General features: G+C 40.4%; 1 protein-coding gene across 1 annotated transcript in view; it reads right to left on the reverse strand.

The window, feature by feature from the left end:
* TAF1B (TATA box-binding protein-associated factor RNA polymerase I subunit B) overlaps window positions 1-24316 on the reverse strand; it is a 193794-nt gene that overhangs the window by 155388 nt on the left and 14090 nt on the right. The window contains exon 2 of the mRNA XM_067151370.2: window positions 11944-12037. Within this exon, the coding sequence (XP_067007471.1) occupies window positions 11944-12037 (94 nt within the window). The remainder of the gene's footprint in view (window positions 1-11943; window positions 12038-24316) is intronic.

Below are 24316 nucleotides of genomic sequence, written 5' to 3' on the forward strand. Positions count from 1 at the left end.
AAGTGTTAAATGCAATCGATGTGTGTAGGCGTTACATCAGTGCGAAAAGTTGTAGTGAAAATGCTTTGAATTCCTTACTAAGTTTGCAAAAGGAGCTTTATACTCTTAATGCAGGAAAAGTGAAACAAGCCAAACTATCTGATTTCTTTAAGGCTGGACCAAGTTCAAAATAATATTTTCTGTCTTAATGTATTTATTATTTGCAAGGATTTACCCATGCAGGTCTATTCCATTGGTTTTTCAGTAAATGTATTTATTATTTGCAAGGATTTACACATGTAGGTCTATTCCATTGGTTTTTCAGTAAATATGTGGTGTATTGTGTAAGTCTGATTTCTAAGTAATTCTCAGTTACAAGTAGATGTTTCTCTTCCCTTTGATATACATATACGTCAGGTTCAACTGTATTATAACTTATTCTATTGTACATCTTTTAAGTATATGTAAACTTTGTAAATCTATAATTTACATATACAGAAACATTTATTTCCAGGCAAAGATAGATAGTAAACTGCCTAAAATATTCAGCTGAAAGTTGCTGTATAAACAAAAACCAGAGCTTTGCTGTTAGGAAGAAGCAATCTTGATATCACAGTGTGAAAGGACTTAGTACGTTTTTGCACAAAGTATTAAAAAATTAAAATAATCAAATTTTTTTGTGTAAGGTAAATTTCTAAATTTTCCATAACATTCATTAATTTTCCCTTTTCGGCCGAATGTAATAATTTTATGTCATTGGAAATGTCTGTAAATTTACGATTCATTTTAATCATATGTTCTCCCATTGCTGAATATCTTTTATGTGTAACCGCCACAAACACCGAAACTTCTTTGCAACCTTCAATGCCAACTCCCTCTTGAACGTTGGTCAACTCAAACAACTCACAGACCCTCTCTCATTATGAAATCATAATTGCAGCAATTTAGAAACAAGGTTTAGTGATGAACATGCCTTTGAGTCACAAGGTTATAGAATCTTCAAAGGGAAAACTGGCAAACGTGTGATGAAAACTGTTCCACACCTCAGCATAGGATTTATTGTCAGCAAAAAGATTCTAGACTCGGTCATCGACTTCAGCTTTCCAAACACCCGAGTATCGATGCTTAGCTTTCGAAGCACGAACAAAGTCCACACGCTTGTGAATGTACACGTCCCAATCAACCAGGCAAACAAGAAAGACCCAGATGGAACAGATAAATTCTGGGAGAAGCTGGAAGATGTCATCTCAAAAGTTTCCGATAAACACATGATCATTTTGCTTGGAGACTTCAATGCTCAAATTGACAAAGAAAGGAAATTCCAAAACATCGTTGAAAACTACCCAGCCCATTGACGAACCAATTGGAATGGAGAAAGTCTTATACAACTCTGTAAGGCTTTCAATCTAAGTTCTAAAATTGACAGCCTTCAAACATCTGCCAAGGAAGCAAAAGACGTGGACATCCCCAAACCCAAACCTGGATGAGTTTCAAATTGATCATGTCGCCACTGTACGGAAAGCAACATGAGAGATTCAAAATGTGAAAGTCCTGAGAAGCGCTAACCTTGATTCGGACCACTATCTCTCCAAGATCAAAATCAAGCTTCTTTCAAGAAACAACAGAACAGTCAGGACAAAGAAAACCACTAGATTTGACACTGAAAAGCTGAAAACTGACAGAGAGTTCGCTCATAAACTTGAGTCCTTCGATCCAGAGAATTGGAATCAACTGAAAAATGCCATTGTTAAAACGGCTGAGGAGACGGTCTTACTAACAAAACCAAAGTAACACCCGTGGTGGAATCATGAATGTGATGAAGCAATAGCACAAAGACAAATCGCCTGGCAAAGATGGAACTCACAGAAGACTCAAGATAGGTATGAGAATTTCCTGGCAGCGAGAAAATATGCAGCAAAGGTCATCCGTGGGGCAAAGCGCTCATTTGACAAGAACCACCTGACACAGATCGAACAAGATTTCAATAAGAACAAATTCAGGGATTTCTATAGAATGTTCAAACGCAACCTCACAAAATACACCCCTCCAAGTCTACATTTCAGAGACCACAAAGGTAAACTTGCCTCCAACGACAAGGACAACTGTCAGATCTTGGCAAAATATTTTGAATCTCTTCTCAACTGTGAAGAACCAGAATCACAATTTGCCTTTGAAGAAACCACGTGTCCCAACCCAGACTCTTCTCCACCCACAAAAGAGGAAATCAACCAGATCATCAAGTCATTAAAGAACAAAAAAGCCCCTGGCGAAGATGCAATAATTGCTGAACTCTGGAAGTCCGCAGGTGACGAGGCGATTGACAAACTAACAGAAATCATCCATGAGATCTGGGAAACAGAGAAAATTCCAAGTGACTGGACAACAGCCCTGATTAATCCCCTTCTTAAGAAAGGTGACAAAGCAGATGTAAACAACTACCGATAACGTACAAAATTCTCTCGAAACCCCTTCAGACCCAAGCAGAAGAGCAGCTCGATTCACAGTTGGGTGAATATCAAGGAGGGTTTAGAAAAAGTCGATCATGCGCAGAGCAAGCACACCTACCAAGACGCTGGCTTAGTGCAACCTAGCACGTGAGAGCGAACTGCTGGCAACCAGGAATGAGTTGGCTGGAAAATTTATAGTGTCCAATAACGGACTATTTATATTGGTATTATAAATTTACTCATTTGGGAAAAATATTTCACATTCCCTATGGGAATCAACATCTATATCATCTGATAGCCAAGCAGCCATCAATTTTTGGTAAAGAGACAAAATCTCTCATAGTGCATTGGCACTGTCGGTGGCTCCAAGTAGCCTACGCAGTGGCCTCCACGGTACCGGTATGCACTAAGCCAGCATCTTGGTAGGTGTGCTAGGTACCAACTGACGAGCCCAACCTAGCACATGAGGGCTAAACGCTGGCAACCAGGAATGAGTTGGCTGGAAAATTTATAGTGTCCAATAACGGACTATTTATATTGGTGGATTAAGATGTCGTCAACACACACTTGGCAGAAATCTCCAACATATCCCGACCATACCTCATCCATCAGTCGTATAAAGGTTGCAGGAGAATTCTTCAGTCCAAAAGGCATTACTGTAAACTGGTACAATCCTCTCGGTGTCATGAAGGTGGTCAGTGGTCTAGAACTTTCCTCGACCTCCATTTGCCAGTATCCAGAGTTGAGATCCAGCGTGCTGAAAATCGTAGACCCACTTACTTGTTTCAGCAAGTCTTTTAGGTCAGGAATGGGGTAGGCATCACTAACAGTCTTCTTGTTCAACCTGCGGAAGTCCACACACAGTCGATACTCCCCATTCTTCTTTTTCGGTAGAACGATAAGTGACGCCCAACAGGATGTAGAGGGTTCGATGAGTCCTTGCCATTCCATCTCTTGAATCTTCTGGATGACGAAGTTGCGCTTATCCAGGTTGATTGGATATGGACGTTGCTTGATGGATGAGGAAGTGCTGCATTCAATGGCGTGCGTTATAGTAGTAGTCCGTCCTATTTTATTGGTGATAACTTCCGGAAAGTCCTTTGAGGTGCGTCTCCTCTTCTTCACTTGGTTGAAGATGCGTTAACTGGATATCTCCCAGGTTTATGTTGACTTCCGCATCCTTGTGAGTCTAGAGATTTCCACCCTGCCAGGCGACCCTCAGACGTCTGTCCTTTCCCAAAAAGACTTCATGAGCTGCATAGTCTAGGATCACCTTGTATTCTGCCAGAAAGTCATAACCTAATATGATGTCAGGTATTATGTTCTGAATAACTGCAACGTTAATTACAACAGGTAGGTGCATGCATTTAGCGGTTAGGCTAGTCTGTCCTTGGATGGAATAGTTTACCTCGTCTGCTGTTCCCACTATTCTTTCCAAGATCTCACAATCTGACCAATTCCTCTCCTACTTGACCAGGGTTGCTTGTCTGTCGGGTCTTGAGGTGCATTCCTGCTCCCGGTCCCATCCCCCCCTCAATCCTGAACGGGCCGGACCTAGTTTTCCGACGCCAAGATTGGGTATTTGTTCTTTAGGTGTCCCGTTCTTCCACACTGGCAGCATTTCCTAACTGAGCTGGTCTCATCTGTGGCTTTCCTCTTGTGTTCTTCCAACTGGGCGATGATTCAACGCAAATCATCAAAGGATCTCGGTTGTGATACCTTCACTAGGGGTCTAATCTTAGCGTGGAGTAGCTCTACGATGTCTGGTAAGATCTCTTTCTCGCTTCCTTTTGGGTACAGCTGCTTGAAGAGCTGGTACATCTGGAGGACGAATGCGCTAGCTCTCATGCCAGTGGGTTGTGCATCAGTCATACAGCTCTTTACCCCTTCTGGATTAAACCTAACAAGGAATTCCCTCTTGAAATCAGTCCACTTTTAATTTAAGCCCTTCAAGTTATTCCACCAGGTAGCAGCTTGCCCGTTTAACTGCAGTGTGATGAGTTGAACGAAGATGTCCTCCGGTAGATTAGTCCTTCCTAGTAGACTGACCTATCCCTCGATGAAGCTAATCGGGTTCTCTTCCAGTCGCCCGTGGAATTCCGGAAGGCTCTCTATAGGCACCGTGCAGATAGCTCGAAATGCTACTACTAGCGCTACACAGTGGCCCGTTCTGAAACAAGAAGTGAGGCGCAGTGCGAGAGTCTCAGTACAACGTGTGAACATTCGAACAAGTTGCGGGTTTAAAGCGATTCAGTTCGGGGATCAAAGTGAATCATCATGCAATAAAGGAAGAAACCTTGTTGTCAGTGGCCACGTGAACGGCGTTGAAGAGTTAATTTTGAATGGTTTCGGATACATCCCTGGAAAAGTCACCCGACAAATGTCTGCCAATTTTCCGCCTTATATCGTGAAACTTGAGGTAGGCAAGGTGTAGTTAGGTAAAAATTTATATAGTTTATTTAGTAAGGATTAATTGATGCATGTTTGCTAAGTTGTATGCATTTTTATTTTGTGTTCAGGTTGACCAGAATCGTAATGCCTCTACCAGCGAATGTTCCTGTCCTGCCGGCGCCAGAAGAACTTGCAAACGCGTAGCTGCGGTAGTGTATTATAAAAATAATGAAAGTGTTGTCTCCAAAACAGACCGTCCGCAACAGTGGGGAAAACCGAGCCCGAAAACAATATCAACAGAAAATATAGAAAAGGCAAACGCGTAGAAGAACTGTTCGGTAAAAAGACTTTGAGGACATCTTTTCCCCCCTTTGAATTAACTGAGGATATTTTAAAACACATCTCTTTCAGTCTCATACAAAGCATCGAGCAGAAGCAAGTACTGAAATCGAACAATCATGCAGGGCCGTAGTCACCTCATTGATAGACATGGTAGTGGTTGATGTGGAGAGAGAAGGATGTGAGGAAATTGTGACACAGCTATTACATTTACAAGTCTCTAACAACGTGCGCTTGCCAGACAAACACACCTTTCGCACTGTGAGTGACGAAATGTTTTTTACCAGCAAAGTGCAGGTTGATATAGATCATATAATTAAAATCTCCCTGGACACTCTATCTCAATCAGGAAGCCCTCGATGGTTTCAAGAAAAACAGATAAGAATATCTGCTAGCACGAAAGCAAATCGGATCAAAACTAGGCGACAAAACTTTGATACTTTTGCTCTCGCATTTCTAAATGAATCTCCAATTGAGGAGCTGCTTTGAACATTCTTACGGAAGTGAAATGGAAAGTGAAGCAATAGAATGCTATGGAAGTTCATTTGTTGTTCGTGTTATTCAATGAGGTTGCAAATTCGTTAACACGCAACACATAGACGATGTCATCCACGTGTGGAAAAAGTTCTGTTGGCAATTTCTGTAATATATTGTATATTTTGATTTTTTGAATACACCTTTCTATGTGAATTCTAACACTCGCAATATTGTAAGTACTCTCAACTTCCTCAGCTGTTAATCTCCCGTCATGTATAAGAATGGTGGTGTCACGATTATGATACCGCGGCCAGATAAGTTAGTTCTGATGCCTAAATCCTTTATCAGCCGTGAGCTCATCGCCAGGTTGAAGAAACGTAAACCACTGACGGCTGTTATGAATGAGTCGCTAGCTCTCCCACCGTAACATTTAGATTTAAAGCGATCATACCATTAGGCGTGATCGCAATTAAAAATTTTGTAGTGTAGCAACCCTTGTATTGAGAATAGAAATACAATCTCTTGATCTACTTGGGGAGGATGTTCAACCCTAAATTCCGTGCAGTCAATAATGACTCGACAATTACCGTAATTTCTTTTAAATGCTGGAGACATTGTTTCTTGAACATTTTCCTTACTAGGCCAGAATATGAAATGTTTCGTACGCAGTGCCAGTTGCATAAGCACGGTCGTAAAAATATGTGGAATTGTTGTCCTGTGAACACTCTCAAAGCAGAATAGGACAGTCCGATTTTCATTTTCATTAGGAAAATGAATAATCTGGTTTCTTTACATAATTTTGAAATGTTACAGTTTGGTAATAACGCAAGGCAAAGACGTTGAAGTTCACACCTGTTAAATCAAGCATTTGTGTATTGTTCCTTATGGAAGTGTAGCCTTGGAAACCTGGACCCTGATTGTCTTCCGTTCCACACATTTTATCATGTTTCGTAATGTCCCCTCCCAGACCGAAATTAAGTGGAATGCATACTTGTGTATTTACGTCATTTTCATTTATTGAACAAGAAAACATGAAGTCTGAACAATGAAATTCAGGTGGTTATGTGGTTATGTTACTTGGGCAAACTGTACTTGAAAATTTTCAGTCTGATTCTTCCTTTTTTAATCGCTTGAGTTGCCAGTGCAAGCGCTGTAAGCTGGGTCGCAGCTACACATTCCTCTTCTTGTATTCATCCGGAAATATTGTCGGAACATAGGATGGACTTAGTGGGTGTCCAGATCTTTTGTTTCCGATGAAATGTGCACTACATATTCTTGAGTAAGTCGTAGGTTGCCAAAGTGATCCATCAGTGCTAAAAGTTAAATTAAACCGGATCAACTGAACTTATTGCAAACATGTGCAGTACGTATGTGTAGGCCTACTTACTTCATTCGGTTAACTGCTTGTATTATCTATCGCCTCCTTCGGTCCACATCTAGCGCTCGTTTTGGAAAACAATTAATTTGTACTTCACTTCTCGCATTTGCGTAAGTATTGGAATATCTGACAACACAGCAATTGCATTTCCTTGATCTCCTTTTCTCTGTCATTATCATCGGAGTAACTACACGCTCAGTCATAACAGAACAGCTACTGCGAGTCTGGAGTCTGCCTCACGTGTTGTTCTCCGCCCGGCCGCTAGAGCGACGTGCACGGTGCCTATAACCAACTTCGGGTCTACGTGTCCTGTATTGCTGGTTAGGTTTGAAGGGGTTGGAGGCGTGGCAATAAGTCCTGTTCGAGTTAATCTATCTTCTACCGTGTGAAGGATGCTTTCTCTCATAAACTGCACATCTCCCTTGATGGTCGAAATTCTCCCCTCAACCTCTTGTTTTATGCTGGAAACCTGGGTTTCCACCTCCTCCTTGAGATTCGAGATGTCCTCTTCCAGCTGGTTTACCCTACTATCGATCTGCTCCACCTGTCCCAGTTTTAAACTGATATCTGCTGTGTTAATTGATTGGTGACGTCACTAAATTGGGAATTCATCTGTGAAATTTTATCATCTATGGTTGAAATTTTCGATTCTGGAAATCTGCAGATGAAGGGTTTCACAAAGAATGTCACTTACTCCACGCAGGTACACAAGTCCGCTATTCTTTTCCAGTACATTTTCTAATTTTCTACACACCCTAGATGTTATTGTTCCTTTCGCATGCTTTAATTCCTGTTCAATGCACTTTACAACATCCAGTGCCTCGCTTAGTTCTGCACCTGAAACTTCCAATTGCATGATTGCTCCAGATAAAGAATTTAAAGTGGACTTGATGTAAGCAACGTCCGCTTTTAATGTAGTGCTTGAAAATAAATAGTAAGTGGTTTTTATGGAGGACGATTCTGCAGGATCAAAAGATTTCACGATCTTCTCCACAACATCTAAGTTGTTGCAATAGTACACTGCGGCATCAAGCCAAGTTCCCCCATCGCGTTATAACTGGCTGGAGAAGTAGGGGTAGTGAAGGTGGTGCTCCTTGAAATTTCTGAATGCGAAGTGGAGCTTTGACAAACACTTTCTTATAGTTCAATATTAATTTATCAACTTCAGGGTAGCTACTTCTAACTTCTTCAGCTGCCCAATGCAAGGCATGTGCAAGACATGTCACATGTATCATTTTCGGGTATAGCATTTTAAGTCCCTTGGCTGCCTTCACCATATACAGACCAGCGTCAGTTACCAATAGAAAAATGTGCTCTCTCTTTGCCCCGTTTGGCCACAACAGATTCATTGAATTGTCGAAGAGAACTGCAATGGTGGAATGGTTTGTCTTCTCTAGCACTTCACATGTCAGGAGGAACGTATCTCCAGGCCGGTCTTCCTTCAGCGTGTCAATGATCACATTTGCTACAACTTCCATCCACATCTGTGGTCTTGTCTATTGAAACCCATCTTACTGTCTCCCACGCCACGCCTTATAATATCCAACATCTCTTCATAACAAGGGTTCAGATAGTCCTTCCTGAGAGTGGATTCGTTGGGAACAGGATGCTTTGTATATTTTTCAAGAAACTGTCTGAAGCTTCGGCTGTTAAGTTTCTTTAGACGAAACCATCATCTTGCAGAGATCTTGTGAAAATTGTGAACACTGTGAACTTGATGTCGGGGTTTCAAATAGCAGTCGTTGCCTATTTTCGAGTGCAGAATATCTAGTTACACAATTCTTATGTTTTACAGTATTACAGTGTTGTTGCACAGAGAAGCATTTTTCAGCAGTAACTCTTACATCACACAATTTACAGAATAATATCACTCCATCCATGTACTGAATATGTTTTCACCGAACTCACGAACGAAACTTTGCAACTTTCCACAAATTGAGACTTTCGTTTTAGGCATATTGAAAGGAAAGGTCATTCAGTGTGTTGAATGTAGAAGAGGAAAGGGCGACGGAGAGAGATAAGAACAATGACAAATAACTGCAGAATTACCTCTGCTTCCGTATACACAATAGCCCGGTTTCCAGCAACTGACCCAGCTAGCAAACAATAGCTCCTACCTGTTAGAAACATTCAATACACTATTTTAGAATGGTTCTTCAGTAGTATAATCCAGTCTATCGTCAAAAATAATTTCTAGAGCTTATTCTGATTTTTATAAAACAAAATTCAAATGAAAATTACCAAAATATGCCGTTATAATGATATTTTGTTCCAAATATGCCATTAAAAGAAAGCCTAAATATGCATTTATATGCCCAATAAAAGCTGTTTAATTTTGATTATCATGCTTGGAAACATGTTGAAAATACAAGACTCTAAGATCTAATGTTAAGGGAAAAAATACGACTTGTTATAGAAATCATAATAATAATAATGTTATTTGCATTACGTCCCACTAACTACTTTTATGGTCTTCGGAGATGCTGAGGTGCCAGAATTTAGTCCCACAGGAGTTCTTTTACGTGCCAGTAAATCTACCGACATCAGGCTGTCGTACTTGAGCACCTTCAAATACCACCGGACTGAGCCAGGATCGAACCTGCCAAGTTGGGATTAGAAGGCCAGCGCCTTAATCGTCTGAGACACTCAGCCCGGCGTCACAGAAATCCGCCCCCTAGTAATCATTATGAGGAATTCTACACATCCGCCCCTGGTAGAGCAGATCGTGTTCACCACTGGCCTAGCAATAATTTAAATCCCCTAAATGAACTTGCCGTAGGTTACTTTAGCCTATTTGCTACACCTGTGCTCGCAGGAAGGATGCTTTCTTCTACTGGACCAATTACTGCTGACCAAAGATCATCCTCTCCAGCAAGACGAGCTGAAAATCTGATATCTCTACACAGAAGTTCATCCTGTCCATGATCTGTTACATGCAACACATTTTTCTGGTTTTTTTAAAATACAATTTGATTATGTCACACCAACACAGATAGGTCTTATAGAGACGATAGGATAGGAAAGTGGGAAGGAAGAGGTTGTGGCCTTAATTAAGGTTTGAAAATGGGAAACCACCGAATATCTTCAGGGCTGGAGACAGTAGGGCTCGAAACCACAATCTTCTGAATGCAATCTGACAGCTATGTAACCTAAATCTCACAGCCACTTGCTCAGTCATAAAGATATACGAGCGACTTATCATATTAATTTCATTTTGTTTTTCTCACAACTTGGTAGGTAGGGCCAGCTTCTCAACATAGTCTCTCTTAAACTGTCAAAGTAGATCAGTTCCCTTAAACTGTATGCACTTACTCCACCAGTGTACCAGTGTGGCTGCCTCTCCAAATCCTCTTACAGACATATTTTTAGTGTATGTCACACCCATGCCTGGACAGCTGCTGCCAGGTCTTGAAAGTGTGTGAAATTCCCTTCATGTAGGGATGTCTGCATGGCCCTGAACAGGTTATAATCAGAGTGTAAAGTGGATGTGATAGTATGCGGAACCCCAGTTTGGCAAAGATGGTTGCTACAAAGAACACTGTTTGAAATTTCTTCAGGGGTGGGTTGCTATTATGTTACCACTATACTGATTAGTGTTGATCCCACAGTCAAAGAGTAGCCTGCCTGCCACTCACTTGGAGGGCCCGGGTTTGATTCCCATCTAGGTCAGAGATTTTTCACTGTATCCAAGGGCAGGTTCGGTGTCCATTTAAACTATATGATTACAAATCACGAGCTATCTGATGGTAAAAGAGTAGCCCTGGTCTAGAAAGCCACTAATAATGGCCAAGAGGATTCACGTGTTGACCACACGTCACCTCGTGATCGCAGGCCTTAGGGCTGAGCAATGGTCACTTGGTAGGCCAGTGACATGGGGTTTGTTCATTAACCACAGCAATGCCTTATATCCATAGCAACAATCCTCACCGTGAAGCCCATAGGGTCCTGGTTGTGGTATTGAAGGTCACTACTCATAGCCACATTGCCTTTGTATTTTAGTCAGGCATGGGGACTTAGACTTGAGCAGACCGCTTAATATTATTCGATAGGAATAGGCTATGTGCCAACACTGGGTTTCACCCCACCCCATAATCATCATCTCACACCCAGATGTGCACATCACTATGGGTGTCAAAGAGAAAGACCTGTACCATGTGAGCGTAACATGTCCTTGGACATCCCCAGTCATAAGCTAAACTAAACAAAGTCAGGCATATGGGAACCTACCTGGAGAACATATTCCCTAACTGTAGATGCTTGTAAACAATGTATTGCAGGGATTTTCTGGCAAGTCTTTTGGCCAACTCCATGTCTGTGTATGTTATGCACTTCTTGTCAAGAATGATTTGCTCCATACATATGATGCTGGTTGACATCTCACTATCCCCGTCTATCCGGGACTCTTCCCCTTCTCCACTTATGCACAGCCAATTTTCCATTCTTCAGCTCAGTTGTATCTGTTCAGAGCTATGTGACAGAGCATTTTCTTCATTAAAGCTACTAACTGACTGTATGGTGATCACTACCTCTTTCCATACAAACCATGTTGTTTGGCATTGTCCTTCAAGATCATTCTTCACCTTGTCCACTGACACACTCACAATGGGAGGAAAAATTAATTGTGCTGAACAACAGATTAAATCACTCTGTTCAGTGTTGCTGTCACTTTGCAGACAAATGTCTAGTAACCCCTTATGAGTCATGGCTTGCAAAATGGCAGGCCAAGAGCCATGGGAGATTCAGACGTATTATTCAAAATGATACATTTACGCCATAGTTTAACAGTTTTATTTGGCCTTTAACTATATTTCATTTACATATCTGACAAAATACACATGCTTGTGGCAATGTACTATTTAAATCACAAAGATTTAATCTTATTTGTAATAGCAAAGCAATAGATAAGTGGAGATTCAATCACTACTGTAATACCTGATTTCTTAACAGAAGGGATAGTCTTCGTAGAGGTGTTCAAAGGAATCCCAGAAGCATCATATTTTAGATCGAATACTTCTTCTCGCAACTCCTGTAAGAGGAAAAGAATTAATTACTGTTGCTGAGATAAGCTTCAAATCATAACTTTTGGAACAAGAATGCTTAGTAAAATAATGTTACTGACATGTCTTACATTCCGGTCAACATAAGTCACTGAAAAATGTAAGTTCTAGAACGAAATTAAGAATAATCTCATAATTCAAAATTGAGGCTTGTAAAACGTATGGTATTTGACAGTTGGAACATTCCCTGTTTCTATTCTCGCCATCTAACATACTGTATATAACTCAACTGGAATACTTCACAGAGAATAAATAAAAATTTGGCATTTACTAACTCTATAATGCAGACATTTTAGGAATTTTGTATGAATGCACACCAGTATGGTAGCATCCAACAAGATTTCTTAAGACACTGAAGTCAGAGTTACACCAAACTGGAATGTAATAACTATCAACCAATCAAAAACTATATATTTACACTGACAGGCATTAAAAATGCAACACACTGTAAATATTAAAGAAATTAGGCATAACTGTTCGTTTAACACAACTTCAGCACTTTATCTTCTTTGATGACATGGTAACTGATGTTTTTGTAAAATAATAATACACTAAAGACAGTTTATGAATGCCCCAGAAATCTTCACTATCTTATCTCACCAGAGTGTGTTTTAACTAGGTATTACACAATAAAGTTTTTTCTTCTTTGAATAGGCCTTCTTGGTACCAAACTTTTCAAGCATTGGGCTCTGATTATTTACCAGTACACAAGAACCTTGTTTATCCAGCCCTCATTAATCCGGATCTCCGGTTTATCCGGATCAAAAATAATAAACATTTATTTTTACTTGTACAGTATTTCTTTTACGGAGTCAATTCTTCTCTAATGTCTTTTCCGCCAACGATAGTTAAGGACAGCAACTGAAAGTAAGTCGGCCGCGGTCTATCAAAGATACCGTCCCGACATTTGCCTGGAATTGAGAATGGAAAACTGTAGACTCTTCTGAGTTCCTTGACACACTTGCACGCATTCCCGGTTGCTTGGACGTAGACATGAACGACGTAAATGACTGGTCGAAAAATTACTAATTCAGGCTACAGTATAATGATAGATGAATAAATTATTGCCTCTTATTGCTCGGCAGGTAATGATGAGAGTGGTGGTGAATTCGAAAATTAAACCGGCGCTCCATCACAAGAAACAATGACTCCTGGAGATGCAACAATGCAGCTGGACAAACTGATGGCCCATATAGAATCCCAGACTGAAACCACACCAGCAGAACTGATGTTAGTAAAACATCTTCATGATCATGCTGCGTGAAAACGCTATACAAATGTAAAACAGAAAAAGCTCACACATGATTTTAGTACATAAAACAGAGTCGTAAATGTAAGAAAAGTGTCCTTATTTTTTTTTTGCACAATTGAATAAAAGGTATTACTGCACAATTTATGTTAATATTGTGACTGTTCACGACACTATCAATAGCATAATACCAATATAAATGGTCCGTTATTGGACATTATGAATTTTCCAGCTAACTCATTCTTGGTTGCCAGCGTTTCGCCCTCGTGTGCTAGGGTGGGCTCATCAGTTGGTACCTAGCACACCTACCAATACGTTGGCTAGTGCATACCGTGGAGGCCACTGCGTAGGCTAACTGGAGCCACCGGCAGTGCCAATGCACTAAGAGACTTTGTCTCATCACTAAAAATTGATGCCTGCTTAGCCATCAGATGATATAAATGTTGATTCCCATAGGGAATCTGAAATATTTGTCCTGAATGAGTAAATTTATAATACCAATATAAATGGTCCGTTATTGGACATTATAAATTTTCCAGCTAACTCATTCTTGGTTGCCAGCGTTTCATCCTCGTGTGCTAGGGTGGGCTCATCAGTTGGTACCAAGCACACCTACCAATACGCTGGCTAGCGCACGAGGGCGAAACGCTGGCAACCAAGAATTAGTTAGCTGGAAAATTTATAATGTCCAATAACGGACCATTTATATTGGTATTATAAATTTACTCATTCAGGACAAATATTTCAGATTCCCTATGGGAATCAACATCTATATCATCTGATGGCCAAGCAGGCATCAATTTTTAGTGATGAGACAAAGTCTCTTAGTGCATTGGCACTGCCGGTGGCTCCGGTTAGCCTACGCAGTGGCCTCCACGGTATGCACTAGCCAACGTATTGGTAGGTGTGCTAGGTACCAACTGATGAGCCCACCCTAGCACACGAGGGCGAAACGCTGGCAACCAAGAATGAGTTAGCTGGAAAATTTATAATGTCCAATAACGGACCATTTATATTGGTATTATAAATTTACTCATTCAGGACAAATATTTCAGATTCCCTATGGGAATCAACATCTATATCATACTATCAATAGCATGTCGTGATACCCTGTAACAGTAATAGGCCAATTTCTGTGTCATTCTGTGATAATTAATGCTATAACTAGCATATTTTGCACTCTACGGGGCACGAATGACTCACCACTGGCTCAAGAGGCGAGAGTCTCACTGCGCACACTTACCAAAACAGGTCATGCGCTAAGCCGCACTTGGAAATCTTCTCTCTCTTGTGGGAGTGAGTAAGAAGAGACAAATACCATGTGACAGTGAGTGGGCTGTCTTTAAGTTGTGTTAACCCATGAAAGCATAATTCCCTGTGTATTCACCCTTATATTCTTTTTTTTTTTTAATGCCCACTGAGAGCCTTCACTTGTTAATAACAATAATAATAATAATGTGGATTCTGAAATACACAATGAATATTTACAAGTAAGAGCTCGTCAGAATCAAGGAATTTTATGTTTGCCTATGACATCAAAATGTATTCCATTTACTTAACATATCATCAATTACGTGATGCACAAGACGTCATGAGTCTGGCCGTGCAAGCCTAAGCTAGATTTCTCCAAGGCGTAGTGTCATCTACCAGAAAAATACCAGGTGACGCATTGAAGATAACTTCAAGAAATGGGTATTAGCGGACTGATGTGCGAGAGGAAGCCGTGTTTAGCCCCCTCCATCAACCTTAGCCCTCTTCACATTATTTTCAGTATTTTTTGATCAGTCAGACGTACAGTCAGTGCGGTTGTACAATATGTTCATCGTATTGTGCAGTGCAAGTGTTTGTATCATATGAGTTGTGAAATAAGGTGTAAATTATCGGCCAGAGTAAGTTAATTATTCATATGCCACAAATTGCAAATTGTTCATTTATTGTGAGGTTCCGTATTGTGTTGCAATCACCAAGTTAGCAAAGCAGGTATCATTTGCTTACAATGAACCATGTGGCAACTTGGCAACATTTATTTATATACAGGTAGATGTGTACGACATAATTAAAACACGATAAAGTGAGGTGCCGCAGAAGTGCAGTTAGTCACGACAATAGAATAGGGAAGAGAACTTTATGAGAAAAATAGTGGCTTACTTGTGATGATGATAATAATAATACTAGTAATAATAATTGGGCATCATCTGCCGAATAAGTAAACGCAGTGAGTAACTTGCCTTACGTGTAGAAGTGCCGTAATTTAGGCCACGTCGGATCATTAACACCGAGTGTGTTATGTTAGATAAACTCTGTATATCCAGAAACAGTGCCAGTGTGTACAGATACTTCAATATCTAGCTGAGTGTTAATAACTGTTTATGCTAATGAGATAATTAGGGTAATGAGCTACAGAACAATATCGTTACTAGATTAGCACACTCGAATTTATGAGCGATTCTAATCACACCAGGTTGTAGCACGTCACACAATTAACGTAGCTATAATCAAGTTATTTCCTCATTTGCATATGTGAACGAGTTTGATTGTCAATCCTGGAAGAGTCTACAAGCTGTTTGCCTGTGCCTCATCCCAGCATGTCAGGGATTTTCTAGACCTTCCAACGCCTGGTGAAGATCTGCAGCAGGGACGTGTACATCAAGGAGGTGAACCTAGGATCCTGCGCCACTGAAGACGACGTGATGATAGCTTAATTTCCTATGGATGTGCTCACCTAAGGAAGAATTGTCATAATGCTGAATCGATAAGTACAAAGTTTGAAAGTCATAATTTCCCCAAATGTAAGTAAGTAATTTTGCATGCTAATTAAGTAGAATAAGAATAATTATCACAAGCTATTTCAAAGGACCGGCCCCGTGGTGTAGGGATATCGTGCCTGCCTCTTACCCGGAGGCCCCGGGTTCGATTCCCGGCCAGGTCAGGGATTTTTACCTGGACCTGAGGGCTGGTTCAAGGTCCACTCAGCCTACGTGATTAGAAATGAGGAGCTATTTGATGGTGAGATAGCGGCCCCGGTCTCGAAAACCAAGAATAACGGCCGAGAGGATTCGTTGTGCTGACCACACAACACCTCGTAATCTGCAGGCCTTTGGGCTGAGCAGCAGTCGCTTGGTAGACCAAGGCCCTTCAAGGGCTGTAGTCCCATGGGATTTGGTTTGATTTGGTTTTTATTTCAAAGGGATTGTAGTTTTCTAGTTTATTATTATAAGGATTTTTCTTCTCTGATTTGGATACCAGCATTTTATTTACCCCTGGGAAAAATTAATGCATGAGGTAATTATAAGGTCTTGGTATTGACTTGTGTGTGAAGTATTGTACCAGGAAAAGTTGTGGGCAAAGGGCATGAGTAGGACCTCAGGGAGTGGAACTTGATTTTGGAGCTGATACAGAGTAGGATAGACTCGCAGAGCGAATAATAGATGGTTAAAAATCTTTTTCAAAACAATTTATTAATTCTTCACCCTGCGATATGATTTTTGATTCAAATCTGGCATTGAAATTAAAAATTTGAAAGTAATCTTCCTGAATTCTGTTCATGAAAATGGCATAAATATTACTGATTTCAAAGTCTTTCATATGTGAGAATATGAGGTATTGAATTTCCACCTAAAGTCTTTCTAAACCTAAGCACACTTATACTTGTAAGTTGATATGAGAAATTAAATTTTGGTTAATAGTTTTCAGTTCTCAGTTCGTCACCCTTGATATATAACACACTTGAAAAGCCTAAAGTCTTTCTACGAGATATGAAACTGAAATTTGAAATTAAATTAATCACTTCTGAGAAATTATGGGAACTCTGAAATATTTGTTCACACGCGGCACTGAAGTTTCCACTGTTCACAAATTAAAAAAATTTTAGTCAGTTTGTTACTACTCACTTATGGCAAGAAATGTTGCTACAAAATGTCGAAGGATGGACATCTGGAATGTTCCGTGGAGAATCAGGATCGGCGATGTTCCCTTGACACATTATGTTGACGTTCCCGATGAGGTGATGACGGCTGGAACTGGATCAAGTAGAATTGCAGCTCGTTAGGGTGATTTTTCGCACACGAAAAATTCACTTAGTGCAAGTAGTTAACACTGACACTGTCATTGACTGTTGAACACTATTTATGGCGTAATTGAAAGAATCACAGTCCTTCCTGTATGAATTACTATTTACAGTCGTTATTGAAACGTTCATAAATGCACAGTTCACACTTGAAAAGGCAAGTCGATAATCACAGTCTTTGAACACAGTCATTAAGTCACTAAGAATTATTTTCTACTTATCCTGTTATTATAATGTTATATTACCTCAGAAAAGTTCTTAATTTTCACTCAAATTACTGTAGGTCGTATACTGACGTGGCATGAATAAAGGAATACAGTTCAATACTCGGAAAGAAACGAGTTCTGGTGATTCTACACATTAGTTTCTGCAGAAGTTCAAAATCATAAGTCTACACGTAATGACATATTCTGTGAACGTAAAATAGTTAATGTTTGCACTTCAATAAGTTCACTCGTATTACATTCTTAAATGTCTTTAGGATTAGACTGTAGTCGCGACGCGATATACTAAATATAGTGCGACGTCTTTTATAATTCTGTCGGCGATATAATTTCGCGTTCCGGAAATACGACGGAAAGTACTTTCACCGTGACTGCGCGAACATACTGTACGCGGGCCGGTCTCTCCTCTGTCTCACTCACACAGCTGTCTACTCGTCCTTGTACTGCTTTGCTGGATGGCTGGCCTTGGCATATATAGATACCAGCGCTGGGAGGGGTAGCATCTCTCTCGGCCATGTGACCGTGATTACGTAATTTCGTTGAAACTTTAAATTATTATAACTCAACAACCATGGGATGAATTAATTCGAAATTCACAGGGATTAACTTTTATGACGTCCGCTATAATTCAGCGTTTGTCCCGTTGAAATTGGTTAAGGCGTTAAAAAGCTGGTAAAAGAAAAATTCTTTCGAGAAATATCTCTAGGGGAGGTGAGCTTCAAGCGACAGGTGACGTCACTTGACTCCGCCTAGTGCACTCGTAGGGTCTGGCACATACTGGAACATTCTTTACATAGATGTTCGTACGTCGGTCGGATCTTTTATGCTGAAGTAATGTTTCTTTCAATTAATATGGACCAGGACCTAGGCTTTCCTGGTACAGTATTGTAATGAATGGGAGAAATGTTCATTTAAATGATCTCTGGTATCAACATGTTACGTGTTGTCATGGATCATCAGAAGGTTTTTAGATTGCTTTTATGCTTCACACGTAAGATAGGATATTCCCCCATATTATATTTAAGATTACGGATCAAGACGCTGAAGATATATGACAACAGGTGCAAATATGATATATTTAGATCGTGAATGTAATATGCAAATTTTTAAATGCCTCGAAGAATAGATTCTTCTGCAAATATGTATGTGTTTGAGACATCGGGATTTGAACAATGGTTGGCTAGCGTATTACCGTCAGATAGGCTGAAGCGAAATGGAAATGTGAATTTTCAAAGAGAATTTACGTGAAGTGTGAGGTATTATACCACACTAATGATAACGAAAATTAAGATTGAATAGAGCCAGATAGTAATGAGGTAGATTAAAGTTGTACTATAATGAGGGTGTATAAGTCGGATTTAATATTGAGGCTATTGGAGGAAGGGATATATCCTTCCTTGAGAGCATTGAGAAGGGCAGTATGAAACTGCCGTTATGTCTAATGAAAGTTGTCAGCTGAGAGTGCCTCGGAAGATTTATGGTTCTGTGTCTGAGGGAAATGGCTGCACGGCAAAGCTTCACAAATACCTGGGACACTTTACTGGCTATTTCGTTTTGACAAATCGCGACATAACGTTCATGCGCAAATAATAGATTACCGCTGTCATGATAGTCAATATTTCAGGAGACGAAGGAATTCCTCCCAATTTTTCTTTATTTATTTACTTCGACTTAAGAGTTTGTGCATGCACCCGGTTGTCAGAAAACCATGGGTTCGATCCCATCCGACAGTGACAAACACCGTCATTGTCATTGATCATGGAGGGCCTACACCTTCCGTACGCCTGTGTATATGTGAAATGGATATTCTGTATGTTTAATTTCTAGATAAGTGTTCTTATATTCTTGTTATACATAGTGTTATGGTGTTGCTGCCAATGTGTTGTCCCACAGGAACAACATTGTCTCTGAATTGTCTCGTTAAATAGTGTTATTCATATCCCGGCGAAAAATGCTCATGTGATAACTGCATTATCGTAAATAATACTCAAATAGGGTTAATAAGTAAGAGTTATAATATGACTTTCAAATACTTCTGAGTTGTGCTTATCATAATTAATTCAATGCCTTAATCACATGATATCATGACACAATGAACTTCGAATTTATGAATATGAATTCATGATAATTACGCATTACATAATAACAAATGTGCCTTTTTAGTAGGTATAATTATTAATTAATGAGTGTTTTAAATAATGAGTGTTAGCAAGTGAAGTGATAATAAAGGGGATGCCTCTTAAGTGTTATAGGGTTATCTGATGCAGAATGCAAAATCTGGAAGGACAGATGAACATTAAGTCATCAATTTGAATCCATCATATATTTCCTTTTAGTGTTAAATTTTATGGCACAGTTTTATATAGATATTTTTGTGTGTGTTCTTTTCTCAGTTTAATAAAATTATATTCGAAAACATAGGATATCATTCTTCTAATTTAGTAGTGACGTATTCCTCTTATATTTAGAACCTCCTACCTATAAATGTTTAATATAATGCCCATTTTTACGCCAGACCATCGGCCCATTTGCTCTAAAATCTAGTCACAGTTACCATGAAGTAGGAGTGATGGGACTTAGACTCCGAGGTTGTTCTTCGAAGACCTCATCGTACACATTCCATTCAACCACAGCTCTTACGAATTATTATTATTAATGCACTGAAGTCCTGGACAGGTACAACATGTTGTATAACATGAACTGTATTTGTTTTTTAGTTTCCGGAATATCCGAATTTTCAATAATCCAGACAAACGAGGTTCTTGTGTATTGTCACATCTTCTCAAAGTACAGCTCCTTTCTTTCCTCTGACCAGAGGGTATCTTTCTTCTTCAGATGTTTATCTTGCAAACAACAGACTTCCTTGTTTTGCCAGGTGAACAGGGTTGGTCAGTCTGATGGGAGACAGTCTTGTCACACGACCAGAGAAAGCTACCCTCCTTTTCCTCGCACAGTCGAACGGTCTATCTGAGAGTAGAGGTTTGATTTGTGACACCTCCGGTATTTACCATCTCCCAGTACAGGGCCTAAGACCTATCTGATAATTCTTTCCTCCCTACTTCCAGTTTTTCAATTAAGTCTTTTCTATTTAATCACAGACTTTCCATAGCATACTGGGTCACCTCCTGGGTGAAGGCAGTAGAATAACACCCATTGTATCACCCTGCTGTTGTAAGAGGCAACTAAAAGGGGCCCCAAAGGCTGTCAACTTGCGAGAATGGGTTGGCAACCACAGGGACCTTAGTTGAGTCCTGGCATTGCTTCCACTTTTTGTGTCAGGCTCCTCACTTTCATCTAGCCTATCCGACCTCCCTTGGTTAACTCTTGTTCTTTTCCGACCCCGATGGTATTACAGCACTTGAGGTCTAGGGAGTCTTTCATTTTCATGCCCTTCGTGGCAGATCCCTTCAATTTTTTCTCTCTGATTAGCATTATATAGAGGATGGCTGCCTTTTTGTACTTCCTCTTAAAACACTAATCACCACCACCACCACCACCACCACCACCCTTACTGCCATGTACTGGGCTTCTAAGCAGATGACTTGTGTAGTGTTACAGCTTCAGATTGCATCACAGACATCACTTCTTGTAGGTGTTTTGTGCTGGTCAAAAGCTAGTTCCAGCTTGTTAACTCTCGCGAAGAGGGGTGATTTTTCTGACAAGTTGGGTACAATCCAGTGTACTTAAATTTGTCCATTCACTTGATTTTACCCTCTTCTAGTAACATCTCTCAGGCAGCCTCTTTAATGTTGGTAAAGTATCCAGTTTTCTCCAGTGACATTTGGAGTTCCACTTTGGCCACCTGTTTTCTGAGACAGTTGACCTGGATTACCACTATTTCCAGAGATTCAGTGGTCAGTGCCATGGCATCTGCAAAGGCCAGACTATCTACTGACAGCCCTGACCTCTTGTGACCCAAGTACACCCCATTCTGGACAACCAAGCTGACTACTTCCTAGGGCCATTCTCTCAGAACTTTTTCAAGGACGCAGTTAAAGAGGAGTGTTGAAAGTCCCTCGCCTTGCTGAATCCTGTTTTGATCTTGATGCTCGCAGAGATTTCACCTCTGAATTTAATGTTGGACTGTGTGTCAGTCAGGGTTTGTAACAAGAGCCTGCAGGTTTTGTTGTCTAGTCCCAGTTCCTGGAAAATTTTGCTGAATGTTTGTTCACAAAGCTGTAAGCCTTCCTAAATTCAACGAAGATGAGTATAACCTTGCGGCTTTGGAGTAGGCTAGGTTTGCTTTGAGGTTTAGGATTTGCTCAGCACAGGACTGGCCCTTCCTGAAGCCTCAAAAGTACTCCCCCATTTGACTGCCCAGTTCGTTCTCTGCCCTCGTTAGTAAGGCCTTAGAGAGGACCTTGTACAGGGCTGGAAAAGAACAAGATTCGGAGTATGGATGGGAAAGCTGAAGGTGAGGAGCCTGATACAAATAAGTTGAAGCATCGTCAGACTCAAATAGGGGACCAGTGGTCATGAATCCACGTTCCTGGATTAAGGTCCCTCAGTTCCCTTTTAATTGCCTTTTACAACAGGTAGGGATACCATGGATGCATTCTACCACCCCCACCGACATGGAGAGGACGAGTTTGAAGGAGACAGTATTCCAACCATTCGAAAGGTATTGCTTTGGTTTAATCTTATCAGTCATTGTGAACAGTAGCCGAGTGCCACTTGCTTTATTCATTTATGTCATCTTCTTTAGATGTTTTTCTTATCCAGTGTCCTTTCTCTGGCTAATGCCAATCTTGATCCAGCCAGCAAGCTTCCGATAGGGTAGATCATGGGAGATTAGATGAAAATGAGCAGGTGGTTAAATTTATAGAAAATAGAACTCAGAGAATTAGAGTAGGGAAAGTATCATCTGACCCTCTAATAGAGAGGATTCCAACAGGGCAGTATTAATGGACCTATATGTCTTTATATATCGTCCCTGCTCTGGCAAACTAGCGAAACTGACAAACTAAGGAATCTGTAGTTCTGAAGTTCTGGTCTAGATTTTGTTATTTATATATTGTCTACCCTCTGACAAAGTCTCACATCTGCAGCTCATTCTGTATGCCTAACACATAAAACCAGTAATTAAATATAAAAATTGATTTGACATGAGTAATCACAACTTCTTTCAGCTCTCCTAACCTTTTGACAATTTTCAGATTCGTTAGTTTGCCAGAGCAGGGACGATATATAACTAAAGAATTAGAATCACAGATAGTTCTTGACAATGCAGGGATATGAAAGACCAATAATGAAGGGGACGGAAGTGGTCATGGTCCTAACTCAGCTATAGATCTGACATTTGTCCGGTGTAAAAATGAGAAACCAAAGAAAGCCATTATCAAGGTTGTCATCAGAAGAGCTCAAAACTATCATCTCTCAACTGCAAGCTTACAACTAAATGACCATACTGAATAGCCAACTAGCTCAGTATATTTAACTTAACAACCCTTCAGGAACCTTTCTCTTTCTCAGACACTGGCAAATCATCTCTTTTGCAACACTATTGTATGAGACAGATGTTGATTCCCATAGGGAACCAACTTAGCACACTGGGGTGAAACGCTGGCAACCAGGAATGAGTTCGCTGGAAAATTTATAATGTCCAATAACGGACTATTTATATTGGTATTACACTATTGTATGTCTTTCTAATATCCAGAAATACCATGAACAAGGTCTCCCAACACTTCTCCATCAGCAATTGGACACTAAGGCTGGGTGTACATTGGGATACAGGCAAAGCAGCTAACACAGCGCAGCACAGCACAAATCTGCACCTACTACTGCCTACTCTAAGCAGTGCTCGAAGCACAGTTTCCTGAACATGTGTCACAGAGTTTGTTGAGAACAGAGGAAAAAATTATCAAAGTTGTTCTATACGACCATGTAACCTCACTGAAGGCTTTGGATAGAGATGAATGGCAGAATATGGTTCATCAACTAGCTGGCTGAATTATGATGGTCACAACACCTCAACCATGAGGCAAAACTGATAAGGAAACAGTTATTAACACTACTGATTTTATGTTGCACCATTTCAGACAGGTCTTATCGCAACAATAGAATAGGACAAGGAAAGGAAGCATCCATAGCCTTAGTTAACAAACAGCCCCAGCATTTGCATATGTGAAAATGGGAAATCATAGAAAACCACCTTCAGGGCTGCCAACGGTGGGGTTTGAACCCACCATTTCCCAAATGCAAGCTCACATAGCTATGAAACCTGAACCGCATAGCCAACTCACCCGGTAGTTCTGTTCCAGCCCAGTGGTGGGAGCGGGGCGTACCTGTGAGTAAGTTTCCACATATGGTTCTACATCTTCCATTTCTTCCTCAGATCCATTCAGGTGGTGGTCAAATTTGTTCCTCAATATCTGTTAGCTGTCATTTTTCTTTCTGATCAGATTCTCATTTTCATCTTCAAGACCCTTTATGATGACCATGGTGTCTTTGATCATGCTATGTGATAGTATCACATTGCCCCTGCTGCCTGCTTAATGGCCATGATCGTTAAGGCATTAAGTCTATATGGTTTGACACCATGGTTAGCTAGTTCAAGTCCCGTTGGTCAAAAAATTTTCACCATCAGAATGTTGGCCAGCAGGGTAGGAGAAGTTATGGTACACAATTTATAATCAGTAGATTGCATGCCTATAGAGCAACACTGCAGTGTTCACATGCAGTGAGGGCATATAACGCTGTTGATGTC

The sequence above is a fragment of the Anabrus simplex genome, chromosome 7 (genome assembly GCF_040414725.1).
Source record: "Anabrus simplex isolate iqAnaSimp1 chromosome 7, ASM4041472v1, whole genome shotgun sequence".
In the NCBI taxonomy this organism is placed as follows: domain Eukaryota; kingdom Metazoa; phylum Arthropoda; class Insecta; order Orthoptera; family Tettigoniidae; genus Anabrus; species Anabrus simplex.